Source organism: Mya arenaria, chromosome 8 (genome assembly GCF_026914265.1).
Source record: "Mya arenaria isolate MELC-2E11 chromosome 8, ASM2691426v1".
Taxonomy (NCBI): domain Eukaryota; kingdom Metazoa; phylum Mollusca; class Bivalvia; order Myida; family Myidae; genus Mya; species Mya arenaria.
In genome coordinates this window covers 33,586,864-33,603,154 of record NC_069129.1, presented here as the reverse complement: position 1 = coordinate 33,603,154, position 16,291 = coordinate 33,586,864, and the positions used below count along the sequence as shown (strand labels likewise).

Genomic DNA, 16,291 nt, shown 5'->3' with positions numbered 1-16,291 from the left:
GTCAAAACATTGCTGCCTTTTAACACTAGGTATTATGAAGGCGTGTGTCAACATATGGTTTGTTTCACACATGATATTATGTAGGCGTATGTCAAAACGGGGTTTCCATTTAATACATGGTGACCATTTAAAGCACACAGTTATGTATGCTTATGTCAAAACAAGTTGACCATTAAACGCATGCAGTTATGTATGAGTATGTCAAAACAAGTTGACCATTTCACGCATGCAGTTATGTAGGAGTATGTCAAAACAAGTTGACCATTTAACGCATGCAGTTATGTAGGAATATGTCAAAACAAGTTGACCATTTCACGCATGCAGTTATGTTTGACTATGGCAAAACAAGTTGACCATATAACGCATGCAGTTATGTAGGAATATGTCAAAACAAGCTGACCATTTCACGCATGGTGGTTTATCGGACAGAAACGTTTGGGTAATCTACGCTTAATTAAAATTTATGTTTAGGCGTATCACTGAAGTGGCATTTTATGCAAATGTTGTATTTATTAAGCCATAAAATAGCAGCGAAAGTATACAATAAAGATACTATTTTAGGAGCTTATAACCTCGGTTATCAAGTTACAACAATTTACCTTCGACAGAGACCCTGTCATTATCATTATCGTATTTTTCAACAAAGAATAAGATCCATTTTGAAGAGAAGGTTTAACTATTGAATTCAAACTTATACAGATGGGCTATGATATTCTGATGTTTGACGCTTTATTACTTTAATAATCTTTGTGAAAACACAATAATATATTGCAATATTTGCCTCCTTGTACAATAACGCCGTTCAAAAACTAAGGATTTTTGCGGATCATAAACATGCCTCTTGAAGCGTAAGTAAAACTTTAATTCCTTTTTGCAAAGAGAAAAAAACATAAATATCTTCAAACATATTTTAATCGTATAGTATTTTTTATTCGTTTGAGCTGAGACACTATCTGTCCGTCCGTCCGTCTGACCGACCGACCGACTGGTAAATTGACCAACCGATCACCTATCCTACTACGTGAACCGACCAACAAGAAATCAACCGACCCATCAATGATTTGATTGATTTACGGCCCGACAGACCAAAGCTGGAAACAAAAATCGTCATCCAGTCGACAAAAGAACGAATGAAGAAACGACCTTCTTACAGATTGACTAATATCGTACTGGTACAATACAATCTATTGCTAAATTTCCCAAAAACTAATATCATAAGGACACACATTACAATATATTGGCAAGTTTTCCCTATGACGAATATCACAAGGGTACGCAATACAGTATATTGTCAAATTAGTCAATAGTCAATATCATAATTGTACAATACATTTTTTCCTTATATCATAACTTAAAACAAATACCCAAACTGCCAAAAGTTTTTTTCAAGAGCTTTTAGTTTGCTTTCACCAGCTCGAAAGAACAATGGTCCGAGTATGTTGGTTTAACCAAGAACGTAAACGGCATGAAGAATTTAATGTTTTTGCAAAGTTCGGTAGCCTTTTGGATAGTCCCTTATATGGGAACATTGTTTTAAAAATGAACTATTCACATGTTGCTACGCAGTTGGCAATTTTTCACAAGCTGCTCAACGCATTTTCTACGGAATAACCTACTATGACGATTACCTTGACCAGTCCAACAATACACGCTATTTACAACGACATTGTAGTAACATTGCGTACAGACGTTATGTTAATTTGGCATGATTCGATTCGCCTTCAGTATACTGTGATACATTTTACCATTCTGGTAGCAGCAGCACATACTAACGTTGATTCAGTCATACGTAGCGTTATCAGTCGTAACACTATCCGTCGCGACAACGTAATATGGGGTCCATTACAGATAAAGGTCATACTGTAACCTTTGCGTTGAGCCGACGACAACGAGCTCACTTGTGCTTTTTCGGTGATAGTTGTTTATCTTCAGTTTTGACTGTTCACTTAGTATGAACTAAAATATCATTTCTGACACTCTAGAGACTACCAAGTTGTGCAAACACTTTGCCTTTACCATAAAAGATACCATAATATGTATTGAAATAAAACTTGGCACGTACCTTTCTCAAAGTAATTACGCACATGGTTAGCAAAATGTATAATTCTGCCATTAATGTTATTGAATGAGAAACCTGTGTAAAAACTACACCACAGAAAAACACTTGTGATACTGTACTTAAAATTTTAAGTAATAAAATGCACATATGTTAAGTTCATACTACTTTCTTACACACTGTTATGACATTGTTTACAAATTGATCGCCGTTTATCTTTTTAAAGATATTATTCTTGGTTTTAAATTTGAACTAAGAACTTCATCAAGATTTTGTAAATCGAGACCAATAGAGGCAAAACTGGGACAGTGAGAGCAATGCTTAATTAACAATGGCAACATTGCCAAAAGGGCCGGAAGTACTCTTTAGATAATTCGCGCGATTTCATTTCCTATTAAAATCTGTGAAAATGTCATTATGTCAAATAAAATAAAGTCTTAGTACAGCCATTTACGGGGGAGTTGTCATTTCAATAATAATAAGCTAGTGAATAAATGCCATCTTTGGCACAATATTGGCTTGTAGCTTGTATCTTTTTGCGTAAATAGTCAATCGGAACTCCTCGGCTAGTATCAAGATATATGGCCTCGGATATAATACGGGTCGTAAGAAAATAGTCCATCATGGCCGACCAAGAAGATGTTCAAACAATCAAGAGATATGTTAGTCCAAAGACAGAATGAGGAGCGAACTCTTACCACTTATTTGTGTGTAAGTGTTATTTTTATACTTATTGTATTTTAATAAAATATAAAAATAGTTTTAAAAGAGCCCTAATGAGAAACTAATTGGAAATGTCATTAATTCTAAGTGGGTGGGGTAAAGTTTTTTTTCATTTGACAGATTCTAAAATCAAATAGAATATTTGTTTTCTTAATTTTTGCCACTGATCACTGGAGCTTCAAAATTGTTATTTACTATATTACTAATATAGTAAATAACAATTTTGAAGCTCCAGTGATCAGTGGCAAAAATTAAGAAAACAAATATTTTATTTGATTTTTTTTAATAACAAATAAGTTTGAATCTGACTTTACTTAGATCGATAATAGGTTAGACTTTCTTTCTCAGTGTATTTATCTCATACATTTCATATCATTAACTTTATTTTTTTATAATTAAAATTTACATTCTTTTAACCAAGGATGTATGGTTTATATGTCCGTGAGTGTTGGTATCGAACAACTTAATGTAATGGCACAATTGAATGCCTCGGCCCTGTTCACTAATATAGTTCTCTAAATAAATTAGATCTTCATTTTATTGGTTTAACAAAATGAGTTTGAACGCATGAACAAGCACACATTTCTTTCAAGACTAAATTCTATGATATCCACCAGTGGTGGTGATGCAGAAACATTGAAAAATGCTGACATTTTTACTGTGCCAATGAAATGCAGTCATTTAAATTTTAATCTTATTGTCATTTTCAGAGAAGAGTATGGTACCAGGGGTGCAGCTGACTCTTGATTCCCAGCTTGTTCTAATGAAAAAAGGCAGATGAGGTAATGGTTGTGCGATTTCGAAATTCGGACAATAATTTAACAGTCAAGTATCCTATTGGTTTAAGCCCAAAAGTACCTGCATGTTTGTACAATTAACCAACAAGGATTGACAGTATTAAAATATCAACATTGTAGATGAATTTAAACATTTACCAGTAGTCCAGAGCTAAAAGCTGCTCTCTCACAGATTGACAGTTCTTCTTGGTCATTCTTCAAAAGCCCAAAGGAGTAATTAAATTAAATTTACACATATAATTAATTATATGGCTTAAAGCAATAGCAAAAAAATATTTTCCAAACAATTGAAATCTGTTATATTATGTGTGACCTTATATGACTAGTTGGAGGAATTTTTACCAAATTTTCAAACTTGTGAAAGACTGTGATCTGATATTATGTCAGCAGTCTAATATCTACATTTGCACAATAATTGCCAATTGGCTCGTTTAAAGACAAAAATAAAAAAGGTGTTAGAACAGTAAAACTGTGAGGATGCAGCTTTAAATTGGTGTTGCAGTTAATGTTTTGTGAATACTTTTCTGTTGTTGTACAGGCTTTTAAAATAATTGATCTGAAGATATAATTCCTATTATTGTTGTATTTTCTGTTTTCTATTTCAGGCACTGGAATCCGAATGTAATCAAAAATGCCATTGTATGAGGATTGACCTGCAATGCATGGAAATCATCTAACACAACTGCAACGCCTACCTTGGAAAAATGAGTGCAAGATGGAAACAAAGCATTCAGTGGAACATCTTGTCATCTCAAATATTTGATGACTTACATACTGATGTGAAGTTGAAGATAAAAGTCATCTGTTGGTCCGTGATTATTAAATAAATCCGAACATATATTTTAAAAGGGTAATATGGTAAAGGATTTATCTACGCTTAAAGTGGTTTTCCTATATTATGGAGGGAAGATAACTACAAAAACAGAAACAGATGACATCAGCAGACCAAATGAAGGAGAACTATTTTGTTCAGTTCAATTTTTAAGACTTCAGAAAATCCGTTAATAGGGCACATCCTTGCAAATGCCATATATTGTAAACTGGGCTCTTTAAAATGTGAAAAGGTGAAAGTGGTCTAGAGGATAAGTCTCAAATTCAAGGTTGTGAGTTCAAGACCTCCAAGATACTTTCTCTTGACCTCAGGAAAAGGATGCCCATACTTGTTTCTACTTAGGCAACATACTTAAGAGTGATTTTGTAAGCTTCCAGCTTGCATAGCAATCTGATAAGGCATAAAATAAGATACTAGCTGACTTGCAAACAGTTTTTCCATTTGTGTTGATTTATTTTTCAGCCTGTTGGAATGTTTATTAGAAGTGATGCGAATTGCTTACTGCAACCAATATTTATTTTCTTTATTAAGTTAAATTTAACGAACACATAACATGACTTGTGATTTTACAGATGCATGTTTATTTCGTTGATTGTATGTGTTTATTTTCTCAAATGATGTAATAAAAGTTATTCTGAATGACTGTCCTTTTTTGTTTGAAGAAAATGTGTTGAGGTTTTGGCATAGCATAGTGTCATCAACATCATCATCATTGTTGTGTACAAATAAAACATTCAAAACAATGTATTAAAACCCAAACTGTCAAGCCAAGTACTCAAAGAGGCACAAGGATATTGCTCAAGAGACCGGTAATATATTTAGACAAATAAAATGCAAAGAAAGATCTATAATTCTGACACATGGTAATGCTTTAAATAGTCCTCTCATTGTGTGTTTATGGTTAAAGTGGAGACATACAGTATTTTTTGTAATGAAGACTTAAATTTGTATGGCAACTTAAAGCCATATATGGGGATTAAATGCCAGAAATATTGTGAAGTCTCCCAAAAGACTCGATGCACTTAAAAGGGCTTGGCACAGAAATGAAAGTAAAAATGGGAGCAAAACCTAATTTATCATTAATTTTACATTGGATTGCATACAGATGGCTCTGTTATTACTTTACTAATATTAAAAATAAAATTAAGAGACATGTTGATCCAAACTGTAATTATTCTTGTATGCATTTTATGGAGTTGGACATAAAAGAGTCATTTGGTGAAGTGATCTAAAGGCTTAAATTATTCAAAATAGATTAAGTATTATTGAAAAAAAGTCTGGTATACATTGCTGAAATCTTAGTAACATGGCTAAATATTTGTTTAAGGCTTTTATTAACAAAAAAATAAATCAGTTGAGTATCTTATCAGTTACTATTTTGGTGTTGTTGTTTTTAATAAAAAATGACAATTTACTCAAAGATACTGAGACTAATAATTATAGATTAAGACAAATATAATGTGTAAGGGAACTTCTAATGAGTGGGTTTTATCCACAGCCTAGGAGGTAAAGTGAAGCATGATCTGCCTTGAACAAATACAATTTTAAGACAAGTTCTGTCAACTTAGTGCACCAGTCAATTGTAACCCCCCCCCCCCCCCACCCCAGGTCCGGGGGAATACTGGGGTTAACCCGGGGAAATGGGCCGTGTTTTTACCTATTAGATGGCCCTGCAGTGCTGGGTGAATGCGGTGGTTTTATCTTCACTTAAAGTATAGAGGGGAATGGACCTTACCTAGAGTCCCTGGGGTGTGGGGGGCATTTGGCAGGGATTTTGCCATTGGATCGTCCGCGCAGGGTGGGGATTTTAGCCGGGGTTGGCTGTACTGAAAGTCAAAGTCCCCACTATTCCCAAGACCTGGGGGGGGGCCGTGGTTACAATTGTCTGGTGCATATCCACATGAACGTTGTACTGGTACTCTAACAATTGAGCTTACTGCGTGGATAGTCAACGCCCCACCCCAACCCCACAGAACTGTTTACACAAAAAAATCTGCAGCCCAAACCCAATAATGCTGAAGTAAAGGCATGCATAGATTTCAGCTGGTAAAGCTGACTGGGTGCCAAGCTCACAACCATCCTACCACAACCCTCAAAACTCTGGACAATGCAATCAATGATTTTACAGAATAGTAATGTTGTTTTAATGGCAAGGCATGGTGTAAGAAAAAACACGGCAAAGTATGACTTAAAACTTACATTTCATAGGGTATTCCTATAACTGTTGAGAAAATGTTGACATTTAGTCCATGCGTTCATTTAATCCGATGTAATGATTCATGCATGCCATGAACCGTATGATAATTTCAATGCCTGTCGAGTACATTTTCTGGGTGACCACGATTTTTCTAGAGGAAACAGAGTGCTTCAACTATAAGGAAACATCTAAATATTCATAAAACGAACATTCTTTGAGGTTACAATAAATATTTTCTCTTAAACAAGCACATTTTATTTAGCACAATCCATTTCCTTGTTGTTACAATGGGCCTTCTTTACGCGGATTGAAAACGGTGTTAATCGCCGGCAGCCGCATCGCACTTTCGTATATCCTTACTACTATTTACGAGGTCTATCTCGAAGCTTGCCGGAGATGGCCGAGTTGTTACGATTGCGTAAATAGTATTGGCGAGCCGATAATGGGCGGAAGTCGATTAATCGTTGCCGCGGACTGAACATCAACGGTCGACGACGTTTTGCCGGTATCAAATACTTGATTACTGATAATCTTTGACAAACCATCAAAGCAAATGGATAAGTTCATAAAAAAAATGAATTATTCTTTCATTTCGAAGCCATCTTAAATGATGGTTAAAATATCATTTATTTGCAATAAATTTTGACGATGCAGTTTCACAGTTCCTTTATAATAAAACAAAAAGTGTTTAATTCTTAAAACAAAATCTCAAAGCTACGGAATTTATATATACCATAAAGGCACTTCTTAAAAAAATCACCAAACGTTGCTCGAGGTTTTCAATGGAATGATTAGCGGCTGCCCAAATATGCAAAAACAGTTTCTGTACACCACCGCGATGCAGGGTTCTCGACTATACATTTGAAATGACATTTGATATAACCCCCTCCATCCCCCTCCACCCCCCCCCCTTCACCCCCCCCCCAACACACGCGCGCAAAATTCTAAAGCGACGTATTAGTGGTGACCCCATCTCAGAAATTATTAATACATAATTATCAAGAGGGACGCTAAGGAGAAATATTATATTCTATTCTTTAAGTCAGTTCTGTATGATCCTGTTTGTTCATCCGCTCTTTAAAAAGAAGTTCCTTTGGGTGTTTAACGTAAATTGAATATTGCATCTGCTGCATGTTATAATATTTGAATCACCGTCGATGGTCTTCAATTCAATATGAACAACTAAAGTCAAGACGACCTTTATCATTGACTGCCACCGTTGTTTTGTTTACAATGGTAACGGAGTATTGGTTATAGTCTGTTTCAGTAGTGCATCCACATGATTTAGATGTGGGTTATACATTTATACCAGACCTATTAAATGCATTTTATTAATTCCACAAATAATTTGCTCAAATGTACAATTCAAGGGAAATGCGGATCACAACCCGCGTCATGTATGGACACTAATGCTATTATTTAAACCCGTACCGTATACTTATTTGTGCAACGCAAAAGACCGTACTGCTCTATTTGCCAAAAACCTTAATAACGCTATTGCAATTTGAACGATTTTAGGCTTGGATATAAGGATTCTGTTCACCCGAAGGAGTACCGGGTGGTTGTTTGTTGGTGCTCGATAATGAAAGTACATTAAATACCTAAAGCTAAATTAAGTTTAATGAAAATCGCTACAGACATAAAATCTGTGAATGAGTTCCTTTAAAATGTATATGTAATAGTAAGGTAACATGAAGTAACATATAAATGATTAAGAATCGGCGGAGTGAGCGTAGTGAACGATCCCTTCTTAAGTATGCGGATCTTTAAACACCCGCGAAAGTTGAAATTCTTAATGATTAGGCCTAGTTCTTAGAGCTGCACTCTCAGAGATTGACCCTTTTGATCACTTTTTATTTTTTCGACTTGGAAGAAGCTATTTTTGTAAATATTTGAAAACCAGTGATACATGATTTTTGTCAGCAGTCTTATACCACTGGTTACCATGCATTTTCGCAAAAAATGGCTCGTTCCAAAAAAAAAAAAAAAAAAAAAAAAACGAATTAATTTTTTTTTTCAAAACGTTCAGTCTGTGAGTGTGCAGCTTTAATGAGTACGTATCTACAATTTCATTGGTTAAACATGTACATTGTAGGTTGTATTCTTAACACGAACAAGTGTACGGTACGCGTAAACATGGTCCCGGGGGGGATAGTGATGGCTAAATATATTTAGAGGCAGCGAACAAGTTTTACTTGATATCAAAGTACTGAAAGTACTTCAGCGGACGGTTGCTGGAATTATGAAATGACCATGCAGGTATTAATAAGGTGCATAATGCTCGATCATTTTGTGAGTGTTTGCAGTCCATGTCTATGTCGTTCTTTCTGGAGAACAAAGACGCGGCAATTTTCGTCCGGTACAAGCATCAAAATAGTAGGAATGTATTGCAGTGTTACGAAAAACGCTAAAAGGCGAAGCAATAATTTACATTATAGGCTGGTAATTAACTGTCCCTAAAATATTGAGTTGCCAAAAGTCCATTTTTGTTTTACTTCTACATTCACTGCAAGGCGATTTAATACAAAAAATAGAATATGATGCTTATTAATTTATTACAGTATCACACTGAAAGAAATACCTTTCAGATTCCGTTCATACGGAAATGTCCAACTTATGGCAGACGGATGATTGTCGGTTGATGGAATACAAACTGTGGTGGACACGTGTTTGTTTAGAAGGATCTGAATCTGCCAACATGATTATACAACAACCGAACTTGCCGTGTCTTTGATGCCGTGCATCAAACATAAGACTTGTATTCATATTAAAATAATCGCATTTTCGGTGGGATATGCGTCTAATTCATAAACAGTCGAACCTCGTTGGCTCGAACTCCCAGGGACCGGCAAAAATACCTCGAGCCTCAGAAAATTCGAGCCAAGCGGGACTGTTAACCTTCAGAATAAAGAAATCGGTCCTTTACATCTAGTTCGAGCCAACGAGGAATTCGAGCCAAGCGAGTTCGAGCCAACGGGGTTCGATTGTACAAACATGAGTTGGTAACAAATGCATATACAATTATAGCAAAGAGTAAAATCTCGTTGAAGACACAGTGATTTGGTGGGAATGAGCTGCTTTGGTTTCATTTTGCAGTAATTCATAGTTATTTTATGCTAGATAGTTGGTAGGAGTGACCCCTTTGATGAATCTGAAGAAAAAAAAAATATTTTAGGTTAAATGTCACTAAATTTTGTACAGGTCAAATGACACCAAAGCGGGAGCTCATTCCCACCAAATCACTGTGGTTGAAGATTCTCTCTACCGTTCTAGAGGATCAGACACAGAACATTTCAATTGTGTGTGTAATGTAAGTGAGATGCGTGTTACAAGGGTCTGACGTAAATAAGAATTCAAAGAAGAGTTACATCTGTGTTATTATTTAGATTGTTTGAAAATATGACCACAGATACTCCATTGTCCACTTAAGCGTAAGAAACGCTGCTGAATGTGATTAATGGCTCGGATCTGATCATTTCTTAGATAGGTATCTGTCAGTTTCTGCTTGGTATTTTTGCATTATAATAACTGAAATAACTCGATTTAAAACATTTAAAAACATTGTCACCAGCATGAAATGTGTGAAAGTGTCCCATTTTTTAATAAAAACATTTATAACCACTTCGTGATATGATTTTTTTTATAAAATCAAAGACTAAGACGAATATGAATTAAAAAGTACATACTTATAAACAATGAAAACTCCGGGACAAGACCAGGTGTCGGATATTAAAAAAATAACCCCGTTTAAAGGCAATTAAAGCTGGGCCAAAATGACAAACACACACGCGTACAAACACCACATACACACACGCGTACAAACACCACATACACACTCGTACAAACATCACATACACACATGCGTACAAACACCACATACACACTCGTACAAACACCACATACACACACGCGTACAAACACCACATACACACACTCGTACAAACACCACATACACACACTCGTACAAACACCACATACATACACTCGTACAAACACCACATACACACACGCGTACAAACACCACATACACACATGTACCGACACCACATACACACTCGTACAAACACCACATACACACAATCGTACAAACACCACATACACATACGTACAGACACCACATACACACATGTACAAGCACCACATACACACATGGACAAACACCACATACACATATGTACAAACACCACATACACACACGCGTACAAACACCACATACACACATGTACAAACACCACATACACACATGCACAAACACCACATACACACATGTACAAGCACCACATACAAACATGGACAAACACCACATACGCACATGTACAAACACCACATACACACACGCGTACAAACACCACATATACATACGTACAAACACCACATACACACATGTACAGACACCACATACACACATGGACAAACACCACATACACACATGTACAAACACCTCATACACACACTCGTACAAACACCACATACACATACGTACAGACACCACATACACACATGTACAAGCACCACATACGCACACGTACAAACACCACATACACACACGTACAAACACCACATACACACACGTACACACACCACACACACATGTACAAACACCACATACACACACGTGCACACACCACATACACACGTACAAACACCACATACGCACACGCGTACAAACACCACATACACACTCGTACACACACCACATACACACGTACAAACACCACATACACACGAACAATCACCACATACACACACGTACAAACACCTTATACACACACACCACATACACCACATATATAATTACAAACACCACATACACACGCGTACAAACACCACATACACACACGTACAAACATCACATACACACACGTACAAACACCACATACACACGTACAAACACCACATACACACACGTACAAACACCACATACACACACGTACAAACACCACATACACACGTACAAACACAACATACACACGTTCAAACACCACATACACACGTACAAACACCACATACACACACGTACAAACCCCACATACATAATTACAAACACCACATACACATGCGTACAAACACTACACACACACACACACACACACACACACACACGTACAAACACAACATAAACACACGTACAAACACAACATAAACACACATACAAGCACCACATACACGCTTATAAACACCACATAAACACGTACAAACACATGTCCAATACTATCCAAAAAATAAAAAATACAAAACGGAAATAATTGTATCCAATGACTGACCTAGCGATGGGCACAAGAGCTCGAGCCTGGTTGGCCGTCAAATAAACCCTAAAACACATACTTTTAACACTTAATTGACACTGCGTATGTTTGACGGTTATGTGACCCCCCCCCCCCCCCCCCCCATTTAATAATGATTCGGCTTCCTTCTAAATTCCCCATTTAAACTGCACATTTCCGGTCGGGTAAAGCCATAATGCGGTAAGAAGGCGCGGACCGTCCTCAATTACTCGTAACATATTCCCCATTGAGTTTTAGAAACTCCTTTTTATCAGAGATGCGAAAATCCCTTGTGGTCTGCCGTAACTTTTAATTGCAGTATTCATAAGAGCACAATTACACCATTCTCATTAATCAGAGGCTTGATAATGATAAACCTAACGCATAACGTCATCACTCTGGTGAACGAGAATGAATAACACATGTTTTATTTCAAAACACGAACTACTACTCTGTTGGTTAGTTTTTTGCGTCTCTATGTTTCTTATTTAGGCAATGGTTATAATTGAAATTCGGAATTTGCCGTTAGGATCAAGGATTTTGAGGTTTTAATGACATTAAACGAAGTATACTCCGCAATGTCAGCATCATCGAGGCCTTGTCGCATTCAGCATTCTTGGTGTTTTGATTACAGAAAAATCTTTAAGGGTTTTCCACAGTGCAAAATCCGTTTTGAGGACCAAAACCAAAAGATGTTAAAAATTTCTTTCTTTTTTTGTAGTTTTGAGGTTCAATATCAATTCACAGTGTTTATGTGTTTTAGGGTCCATTGTCGGCCAACTGGGTGGGGGCGGGGAGGGGCATAGGCCTTTGGTGCTTACCGCTAGGCCCGCCACTTGATACAATCATTATTTTTTGTATTTATTTTATTTTTTGGCTAGACTCGGACGTGATATGGCACGTGTGAGGTTATGGCCATATACACTAGCTAGTGTTAGCTTCCGGTAGACTCTATTTCCAATGAACTCGTTTTTCACCTACCGTTCTGATAATACTACTACTACTACTACTACTACTACTACTACTACTACTACTACTACTACTACTACTACTACTACTACTACTACTACTAATAATAATAATAATAATATATAATAATAATATATAATAATAATAATAGAAATTAATTAATTAATTATTATTATTATTATCATTGTAATAATAATCATTATCATTATCATTACATATGGTTATCTTCCATGAGTGATAAAGACAAAGATTATAGATGGGGCAATATTTCCCATGTTATTCGAAACGGACTATACCCATGGAAAGATAAACAATGCGCATGCTCGACAGAGCGTGACAGACCGCGCGAGAATCTGTCAGTTGTCTGCTAGTCGGCACGAATGGACATTACTAATTGGGAAAACATGTTTTAATAGTTATATTTTATTAGTTTCTTGGATATTAAGACAAGTTTGATATCAGCAATGTCTGGGGAAGCGTAAGTTCCTTTTAACATGTTTAAAGTAACCAAGATGTTATATATGCATTGTAGCAATTGTATAGGCCAAGTGTTTAGTAGCACAATACGTACAGCACCGATAAATCAATTAGGTTTAGAACTAAGCCATTATATTGTATTACACTTCACCTGGTCATGTGTATTCATTATTCAGCCCTTAACACTGCAATCCAAGAGAAATATTAACTATTTGTATTTCTGTATTTTAAATACATTTATAAAATACTGTTTTGTAGTACAGTATATAAAATCTAATAAAATAATTGAAAACATACTCTTTAAATATGAATTGATTTACTCAGACATACGTCTCTGAATCAAGTTCTGTAAGCCTCACTGATGATAACATAGTTATGTTTGGCTTTTTTATGGAGAGAATATAAAACTAATGTCTCTTTCCATACACATACAATTGTAATGCATTTCCATTATGTAACTAAGTAACTAACGGTGCATTAGAAATAATAGCCTGCATTTCCAGTGTCTGCAATGGATTTGGACTAGTCTGAGTCTTCTCTGAATCATTATATATACAAGATTATTTAAAAATAAATGCATTAGAAGGCGTCTTTCGGTAACTTTCATGCGTATTTCGGTAATTTTATCCGTCTTTCGGTAAATAATCATATTTCGGTAAGTCTAGGGACCCAGTAACTAAGGTCTTGTAATTAAAATGACACCAAATAATCAAAACTCATCAAAGAAAATTAAACATTTTACGTGAAAATATTTCTACATTTCCATGGTATTTTATATTTATTGAGTGGGAATATGATAAAATAATGTTACAAAATGCATAGTTTCCAGTTCAATACTGAATTTTAAATACCAGTAACATGTATACATGTGTGTTTACTGTTTCAGGGTTAAAGTGGCAGTGAGGGTCCGCCCTTTCAATCAGAGGTAAAGTTAAACCCTTCTGAAAATCGTTTTATCAACATGTTTGTTATACAAAATCATATTTAAATTTAAAAAAGTTATGAGGTTAGGGCAATTTTGCATATTACTATGTCTCAGAGTAGATTCAGTAGCTACCTATGATAAAATGTCTAAATGATATCACAGTCAGAGATCTTTCTGAAAAAGTTTCGTTCTTTTGAAAAGATAATACAAAAATACATTCAAGTTTCAAGGTCTATGTACTGTCACAGGGTACGAAAAATCTGATCCAATTAAGAGAAAATTAGAAGTTTAGTTATGTGGTACATTATATAATAAGCAGTACTAATGTTTTCCTCACTTACAGGGAAATTGATCGTCAGTCGAAACTGGTGATTAAGATGGATGGCAAGATGACCATGATCTACAACCCGGAAACTCCAAGTATGTGCTTAAACCTTCGTTTTATCTAACAATCTTTAGTCCCTTAACCAGGGTCAAGGTCTGCACCCTCTTTTTGTTTAAATATGTTTGCATCAATGATATTTTTAATGAAATTATTCAAGAGGATGATAATGACGATAAACTATTATTTCAAACCAGGACTTTATTATATGAATGAGTACAACATAGTAATAAATTAAAAAAGAGAGCATGAACACTTTTTACTGAAATCAGCTTTTAAATATAGAGAAGAGATATTCTGTCAGGTAATTTTCCATAAATATTATGCAATTTAGAACTAAAGCTGAATAAAAAAAATTGATGTTGACTGTGACCACTTATGAACACAGTCACCAGTAGCATATATGCTTATAATATTTCCATATTATCAATAAATCTAATGATTTCAAGTTTACACAACTTGAGTTATGAAGATATAAGTACAAACTCATTTATTTTACTTTAATCTTAAAATAATATTACACAGATTAAAGCCAATGTCAGGTGTATGTACCGGTAATCAGGATAATGAAATCAATGATTGTATCATGTTTATGTTGTCCAAAATAGTTTGTGTATTGATATAATAATCAGAATGCAGTCTGTGTTTTTAGAACTAAATCTTCTATTCTTTTTTCCTTGTCTTATTATAGTTGTTTGTACTATATTTCAAAGATTAGTCCATTGTAAGCTTACTAGTATGTTTATTGCTGATCAGTTGACTTTATTGCAAATCTTTTCAGATAAATTTGGTCAAAAATCAATTTATTATTTAGGTATTTATGATATATGGGTTGGTAGAGAAAGAGTATTTTTCAGCGAATAAGGACACAATCATCCCTTGTTGGTTATATATTTAAATCTGATCATTGCATATTAAACATTTTACAATGCAATGGAAACAAAAGAACAATGTATATTTTATGTTTAAACATTGGTGAAAGCATTTGGCCAACCTTTCTTTAAATGTATTATAAGTTTTGAATACTTTAAACCAAATAGAATGGTAAATTTTTTGAAAGGGGATCAAGTTGCATAATATAAACGCAGCTATTAAAAACCTCTTAACATGCATTTGAATTAATTGAGTTGATTGCATGCAAAGGATTTACTGCTGGTGTAAAAATGGGTCTAATTTCCTCTAAATCTATATTGACTGGTGTGTCTGTGTTTTAGCCAGTCTATTTTTAGCTCTAAGAATGTCTTATTTTGAAATTGAGACAGTAAGATAATGATCAAATCACTGTTTACCATAATGATTTGGTTCTAAAGCAGATTTTTGTATTTACCATCTAAATGTAAATTTCTTTTAAGTGAAACTTGTTTTTCTTTCAGATGAAGATCCTAAGAAGTTTTCATTTGACTATTCCTACTGGTAAGTAAATGATATGAAGTCCCAGACACTTATGCCTGTACTAAGTGATAATGAAAAAAACTTCTTTTTTGTTTAAAAATATCAATTCTTAGAGATTATGTGTAATACTCGTGCGAAAAATAGCGCATAATGTTGTTTTCCCCCGCCGAATCGAAGATTTCGGGAGGGGGATATTGTTTTGGCGTTGTCCATCCCGTCCGTCCTCCCTTCCGTTCGTCCAGTACCATATCTTGGTAGGCATTGATCAGAAAATGTT

General features: G+C 35.2%; 1 protein-coding gene across 9 annotated transcripts in view; it reads left to right on the top strand.

Moving 5' to 3' along the window:
• The first annotated feature begins 685 nt into the window (after positions 1-685).
• The window catches only part of LOC128242956 (kinesin-like protein KIF28), a 68,154-nt gene continuing 52,548 nt past the window's right edge, over positions 686-16,291 (top strand). For 8 of the 9 annotated variants that reach the window (XM_052960411.1, XM_052960410.1, XM_052960414.1 and 5 more), the window contains exons 1-4: positions 13,185-13,316; positions 14,202-14,240; positions 14,584-14,660; positions 15,996-16,035. In XM_052960411.1, coding sequence (XP_052816371.1) covers positions 13,303-13,316; positions 14,202-14,240; positions 14,584-14,660; positions 15,996-16,035 — 170 coding nt within the window. In that variant the 5' untranslated portion in view covers positions 13,185-13,302. Of the gene's footprint in view, positions 849-13,184; positions 13,317-14,201; positions 14,241-14,583; positions 14,661-15,995; positions 16,036-16,291 lie in introns of those variants that run through there. The other variant, XM_052960406.1, reaches the window with a different exon arrangement.